Source organism: Gallinula chloropus (assembly GCF_964237585.1).
Source record: "Gallinula chloropus genome assembly, contig: HAP1_SCAFFOLD_616, whole genome shotgun sequence".
Classification (NCBI taxonomy): Eukaryota; Metazoa; Chordata; class Aves; order Gruiformes; family Rallidae; genus Gallinula; species Gallinula chloropus.
Window position 1 is genome coordinate 1 of NW_028168354.1, and position 20,433 is coordinate 20,433.

General features: G+C 71.2%; 2 protein-coding genes and 1 long non-coding RNA gene across 3 annotated transcripts; 2 read left to right on the plus strand and 1 right to left on the minus strand.

The window, feature by feature from the left end:
* Positions 1 to 703: 703 nt before the first annotated feature.
* LOC311204584 lies at positions 704 to 3,608 on the plus strand. The gene is made up of 4 exons (XR_014618074.1): positions 704 to 796; positions 2,419 to 2,564; positions 2,778 to 2,832; positions 3,530 to 3,608. It is a non-coding gene; the product is annotated as an uncharacterized lncRNA (long non-coding RNA).
* Positions 3,609 to 4,519: 911 nt separating this feature from the next.
* Positions 4,520 to 16,407, plus strand: LOC311204583 (uncharacterized protein; the record flags this gene model as incomplete). Its single annotated transcript, XM_084280992.1, has 10 exons — positions 4,520 to 4,651; positions 5,275 to 5,404; positions 7,486 to 7,664; positions 8,657 to 8,808; positions 10,827 to 10,979; positions 12,291 to 12,301; positions 12,463 to 12,550; positions 14,625 to 14,821; positions 14,939 to 15,864; positions 16,070 to 16,407. Exons 1-10 carry the CDS (start codon positions 4,552 to 4,554, stop codon positions 16,405 to 16,407), a joined length of 2,274 nt encoding a protein of 757 aa, XP_084137118.1. The 5' UTR covers positions 4,520 to 4,551.
* A 180-nt stretch (positions 16,408 to 16,587) lies between these two features.
* SWSAP1 (SWIM-type zinc finger 7 associated protein 1) lies at positions 16,588 to 19,219 on the minus strand (the record flags this gene model as incomplete). The annotated part of the gene is given in 4 exon segments (XM_084280993.1): positions 16,588 to 17,070; positions 17,073 to 17,195; positions 19,005 to 19,189; positions 19,192 to 19,219. Coding segments are annotated over 4 exon segments (819 nt in total).
* Between the last annotated feature and the right edge of the window lie 1,214 nt (positions 19,220 to 20,433).

A 20,433-nucleotide genomic window follows, 5' to 3' on the forward strand; every position in this document is an offset into this window, starting at 1 on the left:
GGCCCGGGGCTGGGACACGGGGGGAACGCGGGATGGGGGGGTCCCCGGGGGGGTCCTCACGGAGTGGGGGGGTCCCCTGGGGTGGGTGTCACCGGAGATGGGGCAAGGGGTCCCACGGGGGTCCCCGGGGGTGGGACACGGGGGGGGACACCTCATGGGGTGGGGTCCCCGGGGGGGGTCCACTTGGGTGGGTGTCACCAGAGATGGGGCGAGGGGTCCCACGGGGGTCCCCGGGGGTGGGACACAGGGGGGGGACACCTCATAGGGTGGGGTCCCGCGGGGGGTCCCCTGGGGTGGGTGTCACCAGAGATGGGACAAGGGGTCCCACGGGGGTGGGACACAGGGGGGGACCACACGGGGTGGGGTCCCCGGGGGGGGTCTCCTGGGGTGGGTGTCACCGGAGATGGGGCGAGGGGTCCCACGGGGGTCCCCGGGGATGGGACACGGGGGGGGACACCTCATGGGGTGGGGTCCCCGGGGGGGGTCCACTTGGGTGGGTGTCTCCGGAGATGGGACAAGGGGTCCCACGGGGGTCCCTGAGGGTGGGGTCCCCCTGGGAGGGTCCCTAGAAGGAGCGATGGGGGGGTTGGGGTGGGGGGCTGAGGACACGGCGCTCCGGTCCCGACACGGGTGGGGGTGTCCGGGCGGGGGGGGGTCCCGCAGGGCTCAGCGGGCCGAGGAGCTGCGGCAGCGGCTGCGGGAGGAGCAGCAGCGCCGGGCGGGCGCCCACCGGGACCTGGCCGAGGTGTCGCGGGCGCTGGGCAGCGCCACGGCCCGGCTGCGGCTGCTGGCGCTGGTGAGGGGGGGCGCGACCCCTGGGTGCTGCGGGGCAGGACCCCTGGGAGGGGCGGGACCCCTCGGTGCCGGGGGGAAGGACCCCCGGGGTGCTGGGGGCGGGACCCCCGGGATGCCGGGGGGCGGGACCCCTGGGTGCTGAGGGGCGGGACCCCTGGGTGCCGTGGGGCAGGACCCTGGGAGGGGCGGGACCCCTGGGTGCTGGGGGCAGGACCCTGGGAGGGGCGGGACCCCTGGGTGCTGGGGGGCAGAACCCCCGGGGTGCCGAGGGGCGGGACCCCTGGGTGCTGGGGGGCGGGACCCCTGGGTGCTGGGGGGCAGGACCCTGGGAGAGGCAGGACCCTGGGAGGCGAGAGACCCCTGGGTGCCGGGGGGCAGGACCCCTGGGTGCTGGGGGGCAGGACCCTGTGGGGCAGGACCCCTGGGTGCTGGGGGGCAGGACCCTGGGAGGCGAGAGACCCCTGGGTGCTGGGGGGCAGGACCCCCGGGGTGCCGAGGGGCAGGACCCCTGGATGCCGGGGGGCAGGACCCTTGGGTGCTGGGGGCGGGACCCCTGGGTGCTGGGGGGCAGGACCCTGGGAGAGGCAGGACCCTGGGAGGCGAGAGACCCCTGGGTGCCGGGGGGCAGGACCCCTGGGTGCTGGGGGGCAGGACCCTGGGAGGGGCGGGACCCCTGGGTGCTGGGGGGCAGGACCCCCGGGGTGCCGAGGGGCAGGACCCCTGGATGCCGGGGGGCAGGACCCTTGGGTGCTGGGGGGCGGGACCCCTGGATGCTGTAGGGCAGGACCCTGGGAGGGGCGGGACCCCTGGGTGCCGTGGGGCGGGACCCCTGGGTAGGGCAGGGGACAGGACCCAAGGGAGGCAGGACCTGGGAGGGAGGGACCCCTGGGTGCTGGGGGGCGGGACCCCTGGGTGCTGGGGGACAGGACCCTGGGAGGAGAGGGACCCCTGGGTGTCGGGGGTCGGGACCCCTGGGTGCTGGGGGGCAAGACGCTGGGAGGAGAGGGACCCCTGGGTGCCGGGGGGCGAAACCCCTGGGTGCTGGAGGACAGGACCCTGTGGGGCAGGACCCCTGGGTGCTGGGGGGTAGGACCCAAGAGAGGCAAGACCCTGGGAGGGGAGAGACCCCTGGGTGCCGTGGGGAGGGACCCCTGGGTGCCGGGGGGCAGGACCCTTGGGTGCTGAGGGGCGGGACCCCTGGATGCTGGAGGGCAGGACCCTGTGGGGCAGGACCCCTGGGTGCCAGGGGCAGGACCCTGGGAGGGGCGGGACCCCTGGGTGCTGGGGGGCGGGACCCTGTGGGGCAGGACCCCTGGGTGCTGGGGGGCGGGACCCCTGGGTGCCGGGGGGCAGGACCCTGTGGGGCAGGACCCCTGGGTGCCAGGGGCAGGACCCTGGGAGGGGCGGGACCCCTGGGTGCCGGGGGGCAGGACCCTGTGGGGCAGGACCCCTGGGTGCTGGGGGGCGGGACCCCTGGGTACTGGGGGGCGGGACCCTGGGAGGGGAGGGACCCCTGGGTGCCGGGGGACAGGACCCTGTGGGGCAGGACCCCCGGGTGCTGGGGGTCCCCGCGGGTGGCCGTGGGGCGGGGGTCGTGGCCGTGCCTCAGTGTCCCCCCGCCAGGATGAGGAGGGGGGTCGGGCGCAGCCCCCCCCAGGGCCCCCCCTGCCCCAGCTCCTGGCGCAGACCCAGGCCCGGCTGGCAGCGCTGCTGGAGGGGGCGGGGGGGCAGCCAAGGGCTCAGCGCCCCCCCCCCAGCGCCCCCCCCAGGTCAGTATTGGGGGGGGGGTGCTGGGAGGCTCTGGGGGGGGGGTAGGGGTTGGATGGGGGGGGTGCTGGGAGGCTCTGGGGGGGAGGGGGTTTATGGGGGGGGCTATACCGGTTTTGGGGGTCCCGGGTGGGGGGGTCCCTGAGCTGGGTAGAGGGTGGGGGGTCCCTGAGGTGTTTGGGGGTCCCTGAACGGGGGCTCTGACCACTCCCCAGCCACAGGCTCAGCTGCAGCGCGGCTGCCCCGACGCTGAGGACCCCCCGGCTGAGGGTAAGGGGGGGGCTGGGAAGGATGGGGGGGGGTCTGGGAAGCGGGAGGGGTCTGGAAGGATGGGGGGGTCTGGGAAGCGGGGGGGGGCTGGGAAGGATGGGGGGGTCTGGGAAGGATGGGGGGGGCTGGGAAGGGGGCGGTTCTGGGAAGTGGGGGGGGTCTGGGAAGGATGGGGGGGCTGGGAAGGATGGGGGGGGTGAGAAGGATGGGGGGGGTCTGGGAAGGATGGGGGGGGTCTGGGAAGGGGGGGGGTCTGGGAAGGATGGGGGGGCTGGGAAGTGTGGGGGGGTCTGGGAAGGATGGGGGGGGCTGGGAAGTGAGGGGGGGGTCTGGGAAGGATGGGGGGGTTCTGGGAAGTGGGGGGGTCTGGGAAGGATGGGGGGGTCTGGGAAGTGGGGGGGGTCTGGGAAGTGAGGGGGGGGTCTGGGAAGGATGGGGGGGTCTGGGAAGGATGGGGGGGGGTCTGGGAAGTGGGGGGGGCTGGGAAGGGGGGGCTGGGAAGGATGGGGGGGGTCTGGGAAGGGGGGGGTCTGGGAAGGACGGGGGGGGCTGGGAAGTGGGGGGGGTCTGGGAAGGATGGGGGGGGCTGGGAAAGGGGGGGTCTGGGAAGTGGGGGGGGTCTGGGAAGGATGGGGGGGTCTCGGAAGGATGGGGGGGTCTGGGGGCTGTGTCCCCCCCCAACCGCAGCTCCCCGCAGCAGACGCCCCCGGGGCAGCCCCCCGTCCCGCGCCGCCATCAAGCGCCAGTCGCGGCTGATCCTGGAGGGGCAACGGCGGGGCCGGGGGGCGCGGGGACCCCCCAGCTGACCCCAGTGCCTCCCAGTCCCCCCCAGTCCCCCCCCAGCTGACCCCAGTGCCTCCCAGTCCCCTCCCAGTCCCCCCCCAGCTGACCCCAGTGCCCCCCAGTCCCCTCCCAGTCCCCCCCAGCTGACCCCAGTGCCCCCCAGTCCCCCCCCAGCTGACCCCAGTGCCTCCCAGTCCCCTCCCAGTCCCCCCCCAGCTGACCCCAGTGCCCCCCAGTCCCCCCCCAGCTGACCCCAGTGCCTCCCAGTCCCCTCCCAGTCCCCCCCAGCTGACCCCAGTGCCCCCCAGTCCCCCCCAGTCCCCTCCCAGTCCCCCCCAGCTGACCCCAGTCCCCTCCCAGCTGACCCCAGTCCCCTCCCAGTCCCCCCCCCAGCTGACCCCAGTCCCCTCCCAGCTGACCCCAGTCCCTCCCAGTCCCCCCCCAGCTGACCCCAGTCCCCTCCCAGCTGACCCCAGTCCCCTCCCAGTCCCCTCCCAGCTGATCCCAGTATCCCCAGTTACCCCAGAGCCTTCTCCCCACGTCAATCCCAGCCCCTCCCAGTTGCTCCCAGTGCCCCGTTGATCCCAGTCCCCTCCCAGTCCCCTCCCAGTTGATCCCAGTACGCCCCCCGCGCTGTTCCCAGTGCCCCCAGTGCCGGTTCGTGGCCCATTAAAACCCCCCCGCCCCTTTCTCCTGGTCTCAGAGTCTCGGGGGGGAGGGGGGGGGGGGGGCGGGTTTAGGGGGGGCCTCGCGCTAGCGCTGCCCCTCCCCCCCCCCCCCCCCGTGTCCTTATCAGCCCCCGCAGCCGGGGGGGGGGGGGAGGGGCTGGGCACGCGCCGGGGCCCCGCCCTGCGGGGGGGGGGGGGGAGGGGGGGGCAGGGCCGGGCCTTATCAGGGGGCGGGGGGGTTGGGGGGCCCTGAGAGCCCCCACCCGCCATGCCGGGTCCTGGGGTGTTGTTGGCTCTGGGGGGGCTCCTGGCCTGCGCGAGGGGGGGGCCGGGGGCAACGACCCCCCCCGGGGACTTCGAGGTGGAAGGTACGAGGGGGGGTGGGGGTGGGGAGGGGGTGGGGGGTGCCTGGGGGTTGGGGGAGCCTGGGGGGTGGGGAATGGGGACTTGGGGGGGTTGGGGTGGGGGGGGGGAACCCTCGTGTGACCCCTGTGGCCTCCTGACCCCACCTGTGCCCCCCTTGGACCCCCCCCCAAGCACCCCTGTACTCCCTTAACCCCCCTCCCATGCCTCCCTGCCCCCTGGGATCCCCCCTTAACCCCCCCACGCCCCCTGTGACCCCCCCTGTGACCCCCTGACCCCCCCAAGCACCCCTGTACCCCCTTAACCCCCCTCCCTGCCTCCCCGCCCCCTGGGACCCCCTTAACCCCCCACGCCCCCTGTGACCCCCGAACCCTGTGCCCCTCCTGCCCCCTGTGACCCCCCTTAACCCCCCCGCCTCCTGTGACACCCCCGTGCCCCCCCAACCCCCTCTGACCCCCGTGCCCCCCCGACTCCCCTGTGCCCCCCCCAACCCCCCATGACCCCCGTGCCCCCCTGCCCCCCTCTGACCCCCCTGCCCCCCTCTGACCCCCCTGACCCCCGTGACCCCCCATGACCTCCCTGACCCCTGTGCCCCCCCCTGACCCCCCTGCCCCCCCGTGCCCCCCAGCCCGGGTGCTGCTGGCCGAGGAGCCCCAGGACCCCAAGTGCTTCTCGCGGGCGCTGCACGACCTGACCTGCTTCTGGGAGAGCGACGGGGCCCCCGAGCCCACCCGCTTCCGCCTGCAGTACCGCCTGGAGTGCGTGGGACCCCCGCCCCACCCCTCACCCCCACCCTGACCCCTCACCCTGACCCCTGACACACCCTGACCCTGACCCCTGGCACCCCTCACCCTGACCCCTGACCCTGACCCCGACCCCCGGCACCCCCTGACCCCTGGCCCTGAGCCTGACCCTAGAGCCAGGACCCCTGACCCCTGGGACCCTGACCCCTGCCACCCCTCACCCTGACCCCTCACCCTGACCCCTTGACACCCCTCACCCTGACCCCGGCCCTGAGCCTGACCCTAGAGCCAGGACCCCTGACCCCCCTCACCCTGACCCCTGACACCCCTCAGCCTGACCCCTGACCCCGACCCCCGGCAGCCCTGACCCCTGGCCCTGAGCCTGACCCTAGAGCCAGGACCCCTGACCCCTGGCACCCCTCACCCTGAGACTGACCCCTGGGACCCCTGATCCTGACACCCTGAGCCTGACCCTTGAGCCAGGACCCCTGACCCCTGGGACCCCGATCCCTGGGACTCCTGACCCCCCTGACCCCTGACCCTGACCCCTGGGACCCCTCACCCCTGACCCCGGACCCCTGACACCCCTGACCCTGACCCCTGGCACCCCTGAGCCAGGGCCCCTGACCCCGACCCCTGGCACCCCCCACCCTGACCCCTGACCCTGACCCCGACCCTGACCCCGACCCCTGACCCCTGGCACCCCTGACCCTTGAGCCAGGGCCCCTGACCCCCCTGACCCCGACCCCTGGGACCCCTGGCCCCTGGTCATGGGACCCCTGACACCCCTGAGCCAGGACCCCCGACCCCCCTGACCCTGACCCTTGACACCCCTGACACACCCTGACCCTGACCCCTGGCACCCCTCACCCTGACCCCTGACCCTGACCCCGACCCCCGGCAGCCCTGACCCCTGGCCCTGAGCCTGACCCTAGAGCCAGGACCCCTGACCCCTGGCACCCCTCACCCTGAGACTGACCCCTGGGACCCCTGATCCTGACACCCTGAGCCTGACCCTTGAGCCAGGACCCCTGACCCCTGGGACCCCGATCCCTGGGACTCCTGACCCCCCTGACCCCTGACCCTGACCCCTGGGACCCCTCACCCCTGACCCCGGACCCCTGACACCCCTGACCCTGACCCCTGGGACCCCTGAGCCAGGGCCCCTGACCCCGACCCCTGGCACCCCCCACCCTGAGCCTGACCCTGACCCCGACCCTGACCCCGACCCCTGACCCCTGGCACCCCTGACCCTTGAGCCAGGGCCCCTGGGACCCCTGGCCCCTGGTCATGGGACCCCTGACACCCCTGAGCCAGGACCCCCGACCCCCCTGACCCTGACCCTTGACACCCCTGACCCACCCTGACCCCTGAGCCCGACCCCTGAGCCAGGACCCCTGACCCCTGGGACCCCGACCCCTGGTCCTGGGACCCCTGACCCCTGGGACCCCTGAGCCAGGACCCCTGACCCCTGGTGCTGGGACCCCTGACTCCCCCTGACCCCTGACCCAGAACCCCTGACCCAGGACCCCTGAGCCAGAACCCGGTGCCTCCCAGTGACCCCCAGTGACCCCCAGTCCCCCCTGGCACGACCCCTGGCAGGACTGCCCCCCAGTTCCCCCAGTAACCCCTCTCTAGTGCTCCCAGTAACCCCTCCCCTGTGACACCCAGTCTCTCCCCAGTGCCCCCCAGTGCCCCCAGTAACCCCTCCCCAGCTCCTCCAGTCCCTCCCAGTGCCCCCAGTAACCCCTCCCCAGCTCCCCCAGTCCCTCTCAGTCCCTCCTAGTGCCCCCCAGTGCCCCCAGTAACCCCTCCCCAGCTCCCCAATCCCTCCCAGTCCCTCCCAGTACCCCCAGTAATCCCTCCCCAGCTCCCCCAGTCCCTCCCAGTACCCCCCAGTGCCCCCAGTAATCCCTCCCCAGCTCCCCCAGTCCCTCTCAGTCCCTCCCAGTGTCCCCAAGTCCCTCCCAGTGCCCCCCAGTGCTCCCAGTAACCCCTCCCCAGTGCCTCCCAGTGACCCCCAGTGCTCCCAGTAACCCCTCCCCAGTCCCTCCCAGTCCCTCCCAGTGCCCCCCAGTGACCGCCAGTCCCCCCAGGCACGACCCCTGGCAGGACTGCCCGCTGCGGGCCGCCCCCGGGGGCCGGAACCGGTCCCGGTTCTGGTGCTCGCTGCCCCCCCCCGCGGCCGTGGCCTTCGTGCCGCTGGAGCTGCGCGTGCTGCCGCCCCCCCCCGCGCCCCCCCTGCACCGCCGCAGCCTCTTCATCGACCAAGTCGGTACGGGGGGGCTGGGGGGGGGGTCCTGGGGGGCTGGGGGGGGAGGATTGGGGGTCTGAGGGGGGGATTGGGGGTCTGGGGGTGGGGATTGGGGGTCTGGGGGGGCTGGGGGGGGAGGATTGGGGGGCTGGGGGGGGATTGGGGGTCTAGGGGGGGTGGGGGGGCTGGGTGGGAGGATTAAGGGGCTGGGGGGTTTGGGGACTGGGAGGGAGGATTGGGGGGCTGGGGAGGGGGCTGGGGGGGTTGGGGGGGATTGTGGGGCTGGGGGGGGCTGGAGGGGTTTGGGGGACTGGGGGGGGAGATTGGGGGCTGGGGGACGATTGGGGGGCTGGGGGGGGTTGGGAGGAGGATTGGAGGGCTGGGGGTGTGGGGGGAGGATTGGGGGGGGTTGAGGGACTGGGGGGGAGGATTGGGGGGCTGGGGGGGGATTTGGGGGCTGGAGGGGGTGGGGGGAGGATTGAAGGGCTGGGGGGGATTGGGAGGAGGATTGGGGCTGGGGGGCTTGGGGGGGCTTGGGGGGCTGGCGGGGGTGGGGGAGGATTGGGGGGCTGAGGGGGTTGGATGAAGGTGGGGGGCTTCGGGGGAGGATTGGGGGGCTGGGGGGACGATTGGGGGGCTGGGGGGGTTGGGAGGAGGATTGGGGGGCTGGGAGATTGGGGGGCTGGAGGGGTTGGATGAAGGTGGTGGGGGTTTGGGGGGAGGATTGGGGGCTGGAGGGGATCAAGTTGGGGGGTTTGGGGGAGGATTGGGGGGCTGAGGAGGGTCTGGGGGGGGATCAAGGTGGGGGGGGTCTGGGGGAGGATTGGGGGGCTGGGGGGGGTGGGAGGAGGATTGGGGGGTGGGGGGGTTGGATCAATGTGGGGGGGGTTGGGGGGAGGATTGGGGTGCTGGGGGGGGGGATATCAAGGTGGGGGGGGTCTAGGTGGGGATGAGGGGGCTTGGGGGTGTCCGCCCCCCCCTGACGGCCGTGCCCCCCTCCCCTGCCCTTCCAGTGCTGCTGGGCCCCCCCCAGAACGTGTCTGCGGGGCCGGGGGGGGCGCGGGGGCAGCTGTGCGTGCGCTGGCAGCCCCCCCCCAGCCCCTACCTGGAGTCCAGCCTGGCCTACGAGCTGCAGCTCAGCGCCCCGGGGCTGCCCCCCCGCACCGTGAGAATGGGGGGATGGGGGGCTGGGACACCGGGGGGCATGGGGGGGCTGGGGGCCACCGGGGGGCATGGGGGGGCTGGGGACATGGGGGGTCCATTGATGGGGTGGGGGGTCCCTGGGGGTGCCCCTCAGTTTGGGGGGTGGGGGGTCCACTGGTGGGGTGGGGGGGTCCATTGTTGGGTGGGGGGGGGGTGGATGTCCCTGGGGGTGCCCCTCAGTTTGGGGGGGGGGGGGGTCCCTGGGGGGGTCCATTGATGGGGTGGGGGGGTCCCTGAGGGTGCCCCTCAGTTGGTGGGGGGGGTCCATTGGTGGGGTGGGGAGGGGTCCCTGGGGGGTCCATTGGTGGGATGGGGGGAGTCCCTGGGGGTGCCCCTCAGTTTGGGGGGGGGGGTGTCCATTGTTGGGGTGGTGTGGGGTGGTCCCTGGGGGGGGGGTCCATTGTTGGGGTGGGGGGGGGGGAGTCCCTGGGGGGGGGTCCATTGTTGGGGTGGGGGTGGGGTCCCTGGGGGGGTCCATTGTTGGGGTGGGTGTGGGTGGTCCCTGGGGGGGGGGTCCATTGTTGGGGTGGGGGTGGGGGGGTGGATGTCCCTGGGGGTGCCCCTCAGTTTGGGGGGGGGGTCCATTGGTGGGGTGGGGAGGGGGAGTCCCTGGGGGGGGTCCATTGTTGGGGTGGGGGTGGGGTCCCTGGGGGGGTCCATTGTTGGGGTGGGGTGGGGGGGTCCCTGGGGGTGCTCTTCGGTTAGGGGGTGGGGGTTCCGCTGGGGGGGGGGGGGGGTCCATTGTTGGGGTGGGGGGGGTCCCTGGGGGCGGGTCCATTGTTGGGGTGTGTGGGGGTGGTCCCTGGGGGTGCCCCTCAGTTTGGGGGGGGTCCATTGTTGGGGTGGGGTGGGGGAGTCCCTGGGGGGGGGTCCATTGTTGGGGTGGGGTGGGGGTGGTCCCTGGGGGGGGGGGTCCATTGTTGGGGTGGGGGTGGGGTCCCTGGGGGGGTCCATTGTTGGGGTGGGGTGGGGGGGTCCCTGGGGGTGCTCTTCGGTTAGGGGTGGGGGTTCCGCTGGGGGGGGGTCCATTGTTGGGGTGGGGGGGTCCCTGGGGGGGGGGTCATTGTTGGGGTGTGGGGGGTGGTCCCTGGGGGGGGGGGGGTGTCCATTGTTGGGGTGGGGTGGGGGAGTCCCTGGGGGGGGTCCATTGTTGAGGTGGGGGGTCCCTGGGGGGGGGTCCATTGTTGAGGTGGGGGTCCCTGGGGGGGTCCATTGGTGGGGTGGGGGTTGTGGTGTCCCTGGGGGTGCCCCTCAGTTTGGGGGGGGGGAGTCCATTGGTGGGATGGGGGGGGGGTCCTGGGGGGGGGGGCCATTGTTGGGGTGGGGTGGGGGGGTCCCTGGGGGGGGGTCCATTGTTGGGGTGGGGGTGGGGTCCCTGGGGGGGTCCATTGTTGGGGTGGGGTGGGGGAGTCCCTGGGGGGGGGGGTCCATTGTTGGGGTGGGGTGGGGGGGTCCCTGGAGGGGGTCCATTGTTGGGGTGTGGGGGGGTGGTCCCTGGGGGGGGGTCCATTGTTGGGGTGGTGTGGGGTGGTCCCTGGGGGGGGGGTGTCCATTGTTGGGGTGTGGGGGGGGGGTCCCTGGGGGGGTCCTTGGTGGGGTGGGGGGTCCCTGGGGGGGGGTCCATTGTGAGGTGGGGAGTCCCTGGGGGGGGTCCATTGTTGGGGTGTGGGGGGGTGGTCCCTGGGGGGGGGTCCATTGTTGGGGTGGGGGGGGGGCCCTGGGGGGGGTCCATTGTTGGGGTGGGGGGGGTGGTCCCTGGGGGTGCCCCTCAGTTTGGGGGGGGTCCATTGTTGGGGTGGGGGGGTGGTCCCTGGGGGTGCCCCTCAGTTTGGGGGGGGTCCATTGTTGGGGTGGGGGTGGGGGGTGGATGTCCCTGGGGGGTGCCCCTCACTTTACAGGGAGGGGGTTCTCCCCGGGATGGGTGTGGGGGGTGTCACCCCTTTGCGTGCCTCTCCCTGACCCCCCCGCCCCCTCCCGCAGGTGGGGGTCCCCGCGGGGCGGCGGGAGCAGCGGGTGGGCGCCCTGCGGGGCAGCACCGCCTACAGCGTGCGGGCCCGGCGCGGCCCGACGGGCTCAGCTACGGCGGCTTCTGGAGCCCCTGGTCCCCCCCCGCCGCCGCCCTCACCCCCCCCGGTGAGTCCTGGGGGGGGGATGCTGAGGGGTGGGGGTCACCTCCTAAGGGGGGTATTTGGGGAGGGGTTTATTTGGGGGGGTGTATTTGGGGTGTATTTGGGGAGGGGGGTTGTTTGGGGGGGTGTATTTGGGGAGGTATTTTGGGGGGGTATTTTGGGGGGGTGTTTTGTGGGGGGGTGTATTTGGGGGGGTGTATTTGGGGAGGGGGTGTATTTGGGGGGTATTTGGGGAGGGGGTGTATTTGGGGGGGTATTTGGGGAGGGGGTTTGTTTGGGGGGTGTATTTGGGGGGTGTTTTGTGGGGGGTGTATTTGGGGGGGTATTTGGGGAGGGGGTTTGTTTGGGGGGGTGTATTTGGGGGGGGTATATTTGGGGAGGGGTTTTTTTGGGGGGTGTATTTGGCGGGGTTTGGGGGGGGTGTATTTGGGGAGGGGGGTGTATTTGGGAGGGTGTATTTGGGGAGGGGGTTTGTTTGGGGGGTGTATTTGGGGGGGTATTTGGGGGGGTGTTTTGGGGGTGTGTATTTGGGGGGGTGCATTTGAGGGAGTATTTTGGGGGGGTGTATTTGGGGGGGTATTTGGGGGGGAGTATTTGGGGAGGGTTTTTTTTTGGGGGGTGTTTTGTGGGGGATGTATTTGGGGGTGTATTTGGGGAGGGGGGTTGTTTGGGGGGTGTATTTGTGGGGGGGGTGTATTGGGGGGGTTTATTTGGGGGGTGTGTTTTGTGTGGGGTGTATTGGGGGTGTATTTGGGGAGGGGGTTTGTTTGGGGGGTGTATTTGGGGGGGTGTATTTGGGGTGTGTTTTGTGCGGATGTATTTGGGGGGGCGTTTTGTGGGGGCTGTATTTGGGGGTGTATTTGGGGAGGGGGGTGTATTTGGGGGTATTTGGGGAGGGGGTTTGTTTGGGGGGTGTATTTGGGGGGGTGTATTTGGGGTGTGTTTTGTGGGGGGTGTATTGGGGGGGTGTTTTGTGGGGGTGTATTTGGGGGGGTGTATTTGGGGAGGGGGGTGTATTTTGGGGCCTATTTGGGGGGGTGTTTTGTGGGGGGTGTATTTGGGGAGGGGGTTTGGGGGGGTGTATTTGGGGGGGGTGCATTGGGGGGGTGGAGGGTGTATTTATGGGGGGTGTGTTTTGGGGGGGTGGTGTATTTGGGGGGGGGGGTGTGTGTAATTGGGGGGGGTCTGCATGCCTGACATACTGGGGGGGGGGGGATGGATATGTGTTTTGGGGGGGTGGGCACACCTAGGTGGTGTGTGTCCCCCCCCCATAGAGTAGTGGGGTGACCCCAAACTACCTCCCACCCCCCCCCAGATGTGGACCCGGTGACGCTGGGGCTGTCCTGCCTGCTGGCCCTGCTGCTGCTGGGCCTGGGGCTGCTGGGGCTGCTGGGGCACCGCAGGTACGGGGAGGGGGACGTGGGGTATTGGGGTGGGGGGGGGGGTGTGATCCTTGGGGGGGGTCTCACAGGGTGCTGTGCCCATAGGATGCTGCAGGAGAAGCTCTGGCCACCGGTCCCCGGCCCTGAGAGGGAGTTTGAGGGGCTCTTCAGCGCCTACGGGGGCAACTTCCAGGTGGGGGGCTTGGGGGGGGTCCCCCCAAATGGGGAAGGGGTGTGGGGGGTGGGTATGGTGAGTGTGAGGTGGGGGTGTTGTGGTAGGACCGAGCCTAAGGGGGGGGTATGGCCTGAGGGGGGGTTATTTGGGGAGGGGGTTTGGTTGGGGGGGGGGTGTATTGGGGGGGGGGGGGCTGTGTTTTGTGGGGGGTGTGTTGGGGGGTGTGTGTTGGGGGGGTGTATTTTGAGGGGGGTGTTTTGGGGGGGTGTATTTGAGGGGGGTGTATTTGTGGGTGTTTTGTGGGGGGTGTGTTGGGGGGTGTATTTGGGGGGGTGTATTTGGGGGGGTGTATTTGAGGGGTGTGTGCTGGGGGGGGTATTGGGGGGGGTGTATTTGGGGGGGTGTATTTGTGGGTGTTTTGTGGGGGGTGTGTTGGGGGGTGTATTTGGGGGGGTATTTTGGGGGGGCGTTTTGTGGGGGTGTATTTGGGGGGGTGTTTTGTGGGGGGTGTATTGGGGGTGTTTGGGGGGGGTGTATTTGGGGAGGGGGTTTGGGGGGTGTATTTGGGGGGTGTGTATTGTGGGGGGTGTTTGGGGGTGTATTGGAGGTGTATTTGGGGAGGGGGGTGTTTGGGGTGTGTATTTGGGGGTTGTATTTGTGGGGTGTTTTGGGGGGTGTATTAGGGGTGTGTATTTGGGGGGGTGCATTTGAGGGGGGTATTTGGGGGGGCGTTTTGTGGGGGGTGTAATTGTGGGTGTGTTTTGTGGGGGTGTATTTGTTTGTGGGGGTGTATTTGGGGGGGTGTTTTGTGGGGGTGTATTTGGGGGTGTGTTTTGTGGGGGGGTGTATTAGGGGTGTGTATTTGGGGGGGTGCATTTGAGGGGTGTATTTGGGGGGGGCGTTTTGTGGGGGGTGTAATTGTGGGGGGTGTATTTGGGGGGGTGCATTTGAGGGGAGGTATTTCGGGGGGGGTGTTTTGTGGGGGGGTGTATTCAGGGGGGTGTATTTCGGGAGGTATTTGGGGGGGTGAATTTGAGGGGGGGTATTTTGAGGGGGTGTTTTGTGGGGGGTGTATTGGGGGGTGTATTTGGGGAGGTATTTGGGGGGGTGCATTTGGGGAGGGGGTTTGTTTGGGGGGGGTGTATTAGGGGTATGTATTTGGGGGGGTGCATTTGGGGGAGGTGGGGGGTGTATTTTTGGGGGGTGTATTTGTGGGGTGTGTGTATTTGGGGGGGGTGTATTTTGTGGGGGTGTATTTGGGGGGGGGGTCTGCATGCCTGACCCAATGTCTTCCCCCCCCCCCCTACAGCTGTGGCTGTGCCAGGGGGTGGGTGCTGCTTGGGCCCCCCCGGGAGCCCCCCCGAAACTGAGGAGCTTCCCAGCGCCGTGGAGGAGGTGGGGGTGCCCCCCCGGGCAAGGGGTTCCCCCCCCCCATCCCTCTCCCCATCCCCACCCCCCGTTACCCCCCCCCACCATCACCCACCCCCCCCCCGCCACCCCCTCACCCGCCTCCAGCTTCGAGTACACCCTGTTCGACCCCGGCTCGGCCCTGCTCTGCCCCCGGGGTACCCCCAACGACCCCCCCACCCCACGAGGAGACCCCCCCGGCAGCCCCTACGCCAACCTGACCCCCCAAAAAGGGATCCCCCTGGATGGGGACCCCCCTGGCAGGGGTCCTTCTCCTGCCCCCTCACCCCTCTATGTGCTGTGCTCCTAAAAAGGGGGGGGGGGTCTGCTAAAGTTGGGGGGGGTCTGCTGAAGGGGGGGGGACACACCCCTCCTTCCCCTCCCCTCCCCGTGAGGTGTCCGTGTCCCCCCACCCTGTGATGTCATCGCCTCCTGACGTGGGGGGTGACATCATCACCGCCACGTGCGCGCGGGTGAGGGGCGCGGGTGGCACGCGAGGGCCGGGATGCGCCACGCACGACGGTGCCCCCGGGACCCCCGGTGCCCCCGGTACCCCCAGTGCCTCCGGTACCCCCAGTGCCTCCGGTACCCCTGGTAGCCCTGGTACCCTCAGTGCCTCCGGTACCCCCAGTGCCTCCAGTACCCCTGGGACCCCCGGTACCCTCAGTGCCTCCGGTGCCTCTAGTACCCCCAGTGCCTCCGGTACCCCCAGTGCCTCCAGTACCCCCGGTACCCTCAGTGCCCCCAGTGCCTCCGGTACCCCCAGTGCCTCCAGTACCCCCGGTACCCTCAGTGCCTCCGGTGCCTCCAGTACCCCCAGTGCCCCCGGTACCCCCAGTGCCTCCAGTACCCCCGGTACCCTCAGTGCCCCCAGTGCCTCCGGTACCCCCAGTGCCTCTGGTGCCTCCAGCACCCCCAGTGCCTCCGGTACCCTCAGTGTCCCCGGTACCCCTGGTAGCCCCAGTTACCCCAGTAGCCCCAGTGCTCTGGTACCCCCAGTAGCCCTGGGACCCCCGGTACCCTCAGTGCCTCCAGTACCCCCAGTGCCCCCGGTACCCCCAGTGCCTCCAGTACCCCCGGTACCCTCAGTGCCCCCAGTGCCTCCGGTACCCCCAGTGCCTCTGGTGCCTCCAGCACCCCCAGTGCCTCCGGTACCCTCAGTGTCCCCGGTACCCCTGGTAGCCCCAGTTCCCCCAGTAGCCCCAGTGCTCTGGTACCCCCGGTAGCCCTGGGACCCCCGGTACCCTCAGTGCCTCCGGTGCCTCCAGTACCCCCGGTGCCCCCGGTACCCTCAGTGCCCCTGGTAGCCCCAGTTCCCCCAGTGGCCCTGGTGCCCCCAGTAGGCCTGGTACCCCCAGTGCCCCCGGTAGGCCTGGTAGCCCCAGTGCCCCCCGTACCTCCGGTACCCCCAGTGCCCCTGGTACCCCTAGTGTCCCCGGTAGCCCTGGTGTCCTCAGTGCCCCTGGTAGCCCCAGGTCCCCCAGTAGCCCCAGTGCCCCCGGTACCCCTGGTGCTCCCCGTACCTCCGGTACCCCCCATATGTCCACTACCCCCAGTACCCCTGGTACCCTCCGTGCCTCTGGTGCCTCCGGTACCCCCAGTACCCCCGTTACCCTCAGTGCCTCTGGTACCCTTGGTACCCCCAGTGCCCCTGGTACCCCCAGTGCCCCCGGTAGCCCTGATGCCCCCCAGTAGCTCCAGTGCCACCAGTACCCCCCATACCTCCACTACCCCCGGTGTCCCCGGTACCCTCTGTGCCTCCAATGCCCCCGGTACTCTCAGTGGCTCCAGTGCCCCCAGTACCCCCAGTAGCCCTGGTGCCCCCAGTGCCTCTGGTACCCCCCATAGCCCCAGTGCCACTGGTACCCCAGTACCCTCAGTGCCTCCGGTACCCCCGGTGCCCCCAGTAGCCCCGGTACCCCCTGGTACCCCCCGTGACCCCGGTACCCCCGGTGCCCCCAGTACCCTCGGTGCCCCTGGTACCCCAGTACCCTCAGTGCCCCCAGTACCCCCGGTAGCCCTGGTGCCCCCAGTGCCTCTGGTACCCCCCATAGCCCCAGTGCCACTGGTACCCCAGTACCCTCAGTGCCTCTGGTACCCCCGCCCCCCCCAGTGCCCCTGGTACCCCAGTACCCTCGGTGCCCCTGGTACCCCAGTACCCTCAGTGCCTCCAGTACCCCCGGTGCCCCCAGTACCCCCTGGTACCCCCCGTGGCCCCGGTACCCCTGGTGTCCCCAGTACCCTCAGTGCCTCCGGTACCCCCTGTACCCCCGGTGGCCCCTGTGCCCCTGGTACCCCCCGTGGCCCTGGTGCCCCCTGTACCCCCTGTACCCCCGGTGCCCCCTGTACCCCCGGTGCCCCCTGTACCCCCGGTACTCCCGGTACCCCCGGTGGCCCCTGTACCCCCGGTACCCCCTGTACCCCCGGTACACCCGGTACCCCCGGTGGCCCCAGCCGGGTCCCTTTAATGCCGTTTCTCACAATAAAGCGTCACCCCGTCCCCGCCGCCGCGTCCGCTGGCGCCCCGCCCGGCCCGGGGGGGGCTGATAAGGCTTATCAGGAGCCCCCAGGTGCTGCCCGGGGTGTGTGTGGGGGGGGGTCACGGGCACCCCCGGGCGGGGCGGGGCTGGGGGGGGGCGGGTTCGGTGTCACCCCGAGTCCCAGCGAGTGTCACGGGGGGTGCGTGGGGCTGGGGTGGGGGGGGGTGCCTTGGGTGGGGGTGGGGGGGATGATGCTCTGGGTGGGGGTGGGCTGAGCTGTGGGTCCTCGTGGGCATCGCTGTCGTCATCACTGCTGTCGTCATCCCCGCTGTCGTCATCCCCGCTGTCGTCATCACCAGCCACGCGCAGCCGGCCCTGGGCAGCGAAACGGATGCGCCAGCGCCGGGGGGGGGTCCCGGGCTGGATGAGCCGGACCCGGAGGCGTTGGGGGGTCCCGGTAACCGGGCGCAGGCGGCACTCGGCGGGGAAATACCGGCGCAGGATGGGGAGGACCCGGGGCCCGGGGGGTGGCAGGCGGAGAGAGACCAGGAGCTGCGCCGGGGGAACGGGGGGGCCGGGAGAACGGGCGGTTTCCAGCAAGAGGGCGGCCAAATGGGCGACCCCCCCCCAGTTTCCCCCCCCCCCTCCTCCCCCGCCAGGTATCGCTCCAGCCCGTCCAGCAGCAGCAGCCCCGGGCGGCGGGGATGGGAAGCGGCGGCAGCGCCCAGCTCCCGGCGCAGGGCGCCCAGCGACGGCGGGTACCGGAGCTCCAGGCGCTGGGGAGGGGGATGGGGAAGGGGGGGGGGGGGGGGGGTCAGGGTACGGCCCTGGGGGGGGGAACCCCCTGCTCAGGCCCCGCCCCCCCCGGGTTATTATACGGCTGGGACACGCCCCCCCCCCCCCGACCAACCCCCAGGGTTATTATGCAGCGAGGCCCCGCCCCCCTACAGACCCCGCCCCCTCGCTGGCTCATTATGCAGCGAGGCCCCGCCCACCCTGTAGCGAAACCACGCCCCCTCATGCCCCGCCCCCCTCGCTGGCTCATTATGCAGCGAGGCCCCGCCCCCTCTCCCAAGCCCCGCCCCTCGCTGACTCCCTAGACAGTGAAGCTCCGCCCCCCCGGCTCATTATGCAGCGAGGCCCCGCCCCCTCTCCCAAGCCCCGCCCCTCACTGGCTCCCTATGCAGTGAAGCTCCGCCCCCCCGGCTCATTATGCAGCGAGGCCCCGCCCCCTCCACAGACCCATCTCAGAGCCACCCTCTGAGACTTCGAGCCCCGCCCCTGCCTCGCTCATCCTGCAGCGAAGCCCCGCCCCCTCCAGAGGCCCCGCCCCCTGCTCAGGCCCCGCCTCCCCGGATTATTATGCGGCCGGGCCACGCCCCCCCGACCACCCCCCAGGGTTATTATGCAGCGAGGCCCCGCCCCATTAAGCCCCCTCGATGCCCCGCCCCCTCATGCAGACCCCACCCCCTCCCTGGCTCCTTCTGCAGTGAAGCTCCGCCCCCCCATCCCGGGCTCATTATGCAGCGAGGCCCCGGCCCCGGCCCCGCCCCCCATAAGCCCCGCCCCCTACTCAGCCCCCCCCCGAGGCTTCGAGCCCCGCCCCTGCCCCGCTCATCCTGCAGCGAGGCCCCGCCCCCTGCTCAGGCCCCGCCCCGGCTCATTATGCGGCCGGGCCACACCCCCAGACCAGTCCAGGCTCATTATGCAGCGAGGCCCCGCCCCCTCTCCCAAGCCCCGCCCCTCACTGGCTCCCTATGTAGTGAAGCTCCACCCCCGGCTCATTATGCAGCGAAGCCCCGCCCCCTCCAGAGGCCTCGGCCCCAGCTCATTATGCGGCCGGGCCCCGCCCCCAGACCAGTCCAGACTCATTATACAGCGAGGCCCCGCCCCCTCCGTAAGCCCCGCCCCTCACTGGCTCCCTATGCAGTGAAGCTCCGCCCCCAGGCTCATTATGCAGCGAGGCCCCGCCCCCCTACCAAGCCCCGCCCTATCCCATCCCGAGCCCGCGCCCCCTCTATAAGCCCCGCCCCCTGCTCAGGCCCCGCCCTCCCCCCGCTCATCCTGCAGCGAAGCCCCGCCCCCTCCCTAGGCCCCGCCCCCTGCTCAGGCCCCGCCTCACAGCCCCTCCTGACGCCTCAAGCCCCGCCCCCTCTACAAGCCCCGCCCCCTGCTCAGGCCCCGCCTCACACCCCCCACCTGACGCCTCAAGCCCCGCCCCCTCTGCAAGCCCCGCCCCCTGCTCAGGCCCCGCCTCACACCCCCCCGACGCCTCAAGCCCCGCCCCCTCCCTCGGCCCCGCCCCCTGCTCAGGCCCCGCCTCACACCCCCCACCTGACGCCTCAAGCCCCGCCCCCTGTCCTCGAGGCCCCGCCCCCTGCTCAGGCCCGCCTCACACCCCCCCCGACGCCTCAAGCCCCGCCCCCTGTCCCCGAGGCCCCGCCCCCTGCTCAGGCCCCGCCTCACACCCCCCCCGACGCCTCAAGCCCCGCCCCCTGTCCCCGAGGCCCCGCCCCCTGCTCAGGCCCCGCCTCACACCCCCCGACGCCTCAAGCCCCGCCCCCTGTCCCCGAGGCCCCGCCCACCTGCAGCGCGCGCGGGTCGGCGCCGCAGGGCAGGCTGGGGATGGCGGCGGGCGCCAGGAGCAGCGCCCGGGGCCCGGTGCCGCCCCCCGCCAGCGCCGCCCGCAGCAGCAGCGCGGTGCGGCCCGAGCCCGCCGGGCCCAGCAGCAGCAGCGGCTCCTCCGAGGGGCGGCCCGGCCGCTCCGCCACCCCAGCGCCCGTTCCAGCGCCGCCGCCATCACCCCGCCCCGCCCCGCCCCGCCCCGCCCCGCCCCGGCGGCCAATCGGGACGCGCCGCGCCCGCGCCTCGGCCAATAGAAAGGGGAGCGCCTGGCGCGCGCGCCGAGGGGCGGGGCTGGGTGGGGTCGAGGCCACGCTCAGGGCCCCGCAGGCACCCCCATAGCAACCCCCATAGCAACCCCCATAGCAACCCCCATAGCAACCCCATAGCAACCCCATAGCAACCCCATAGCACCCCATAGCCCCCATAGCGCCCCATAGACACCCCATAGCAGCCCCATAGCCCCCCATAGCAACCCCATAGCAGCCCCATAGCCCCCCCATAGCCCCCTATAGCCCCATAGCAACCCCATAGCAACCCCATAGCAACCCCATAGCAACCCCATAGCCCCATAGCAACCCCCATAGCAACCCCATAGCCCCCCCATAGCCCCATAGCAACCCCATAGCAACCCCATAGCCCCCCCATAGCCCCATAGCAACCCCATAGCAACCCCATAGCAACCCCATAGCCCCATAGCAACCCCATAGCAACCCCATAGCCCCCCATAGCCCCATAGCAACCCCATAGCAACCCCCATAGCAACCCCATAGCCCCCCCATAGCCCCATAGCAACCCCATAGCAACCCCATAGCAACCCCATAGCCCCCCATAGCCCCATAGCAACCCCATAGCAACCCCATAGCAACCCCATAGCCCCCCCATAGCCCCATAGCAACCCCATAGCCCCCCATAGCCCCATAGACACCCCATAGCAGCCCCATAGCCCCCCATAGCAACCCCATACAGCCCCATACCCCCCCATAGCCCCCTATAGCCCCACAGAGACCCCATAGCAACCCCATAGCCCCCTATAGCCCCTCCATAGCCCCACAAGCACCCCATAGACACCCCATAGCAACCCCATAGCAACCCCATAGCCCCCTATAGCCCCCCCCATAGCCCCCCGTAGCGCCCTATAGCCCCCCATAGCCCCCCCATAGCGCCCTATAGCCCCTCCATAGCCCCATAGCAACCCCATAGCAGCCCCATACCCCCCCCATAGCCCCCTATAGCCCCACAGAGACCCCATAGCAACCCCATAGCCCCCTATAGCGCCCTGTAGCCCCTCCATAGCCCCACAGACACCCTATAGCAACCCCATAGCCCCCTATAGCCCCCTATAGCTCCTCCATAGCCCCACAGACACCCCATAGCAAACCCATAGTCTCC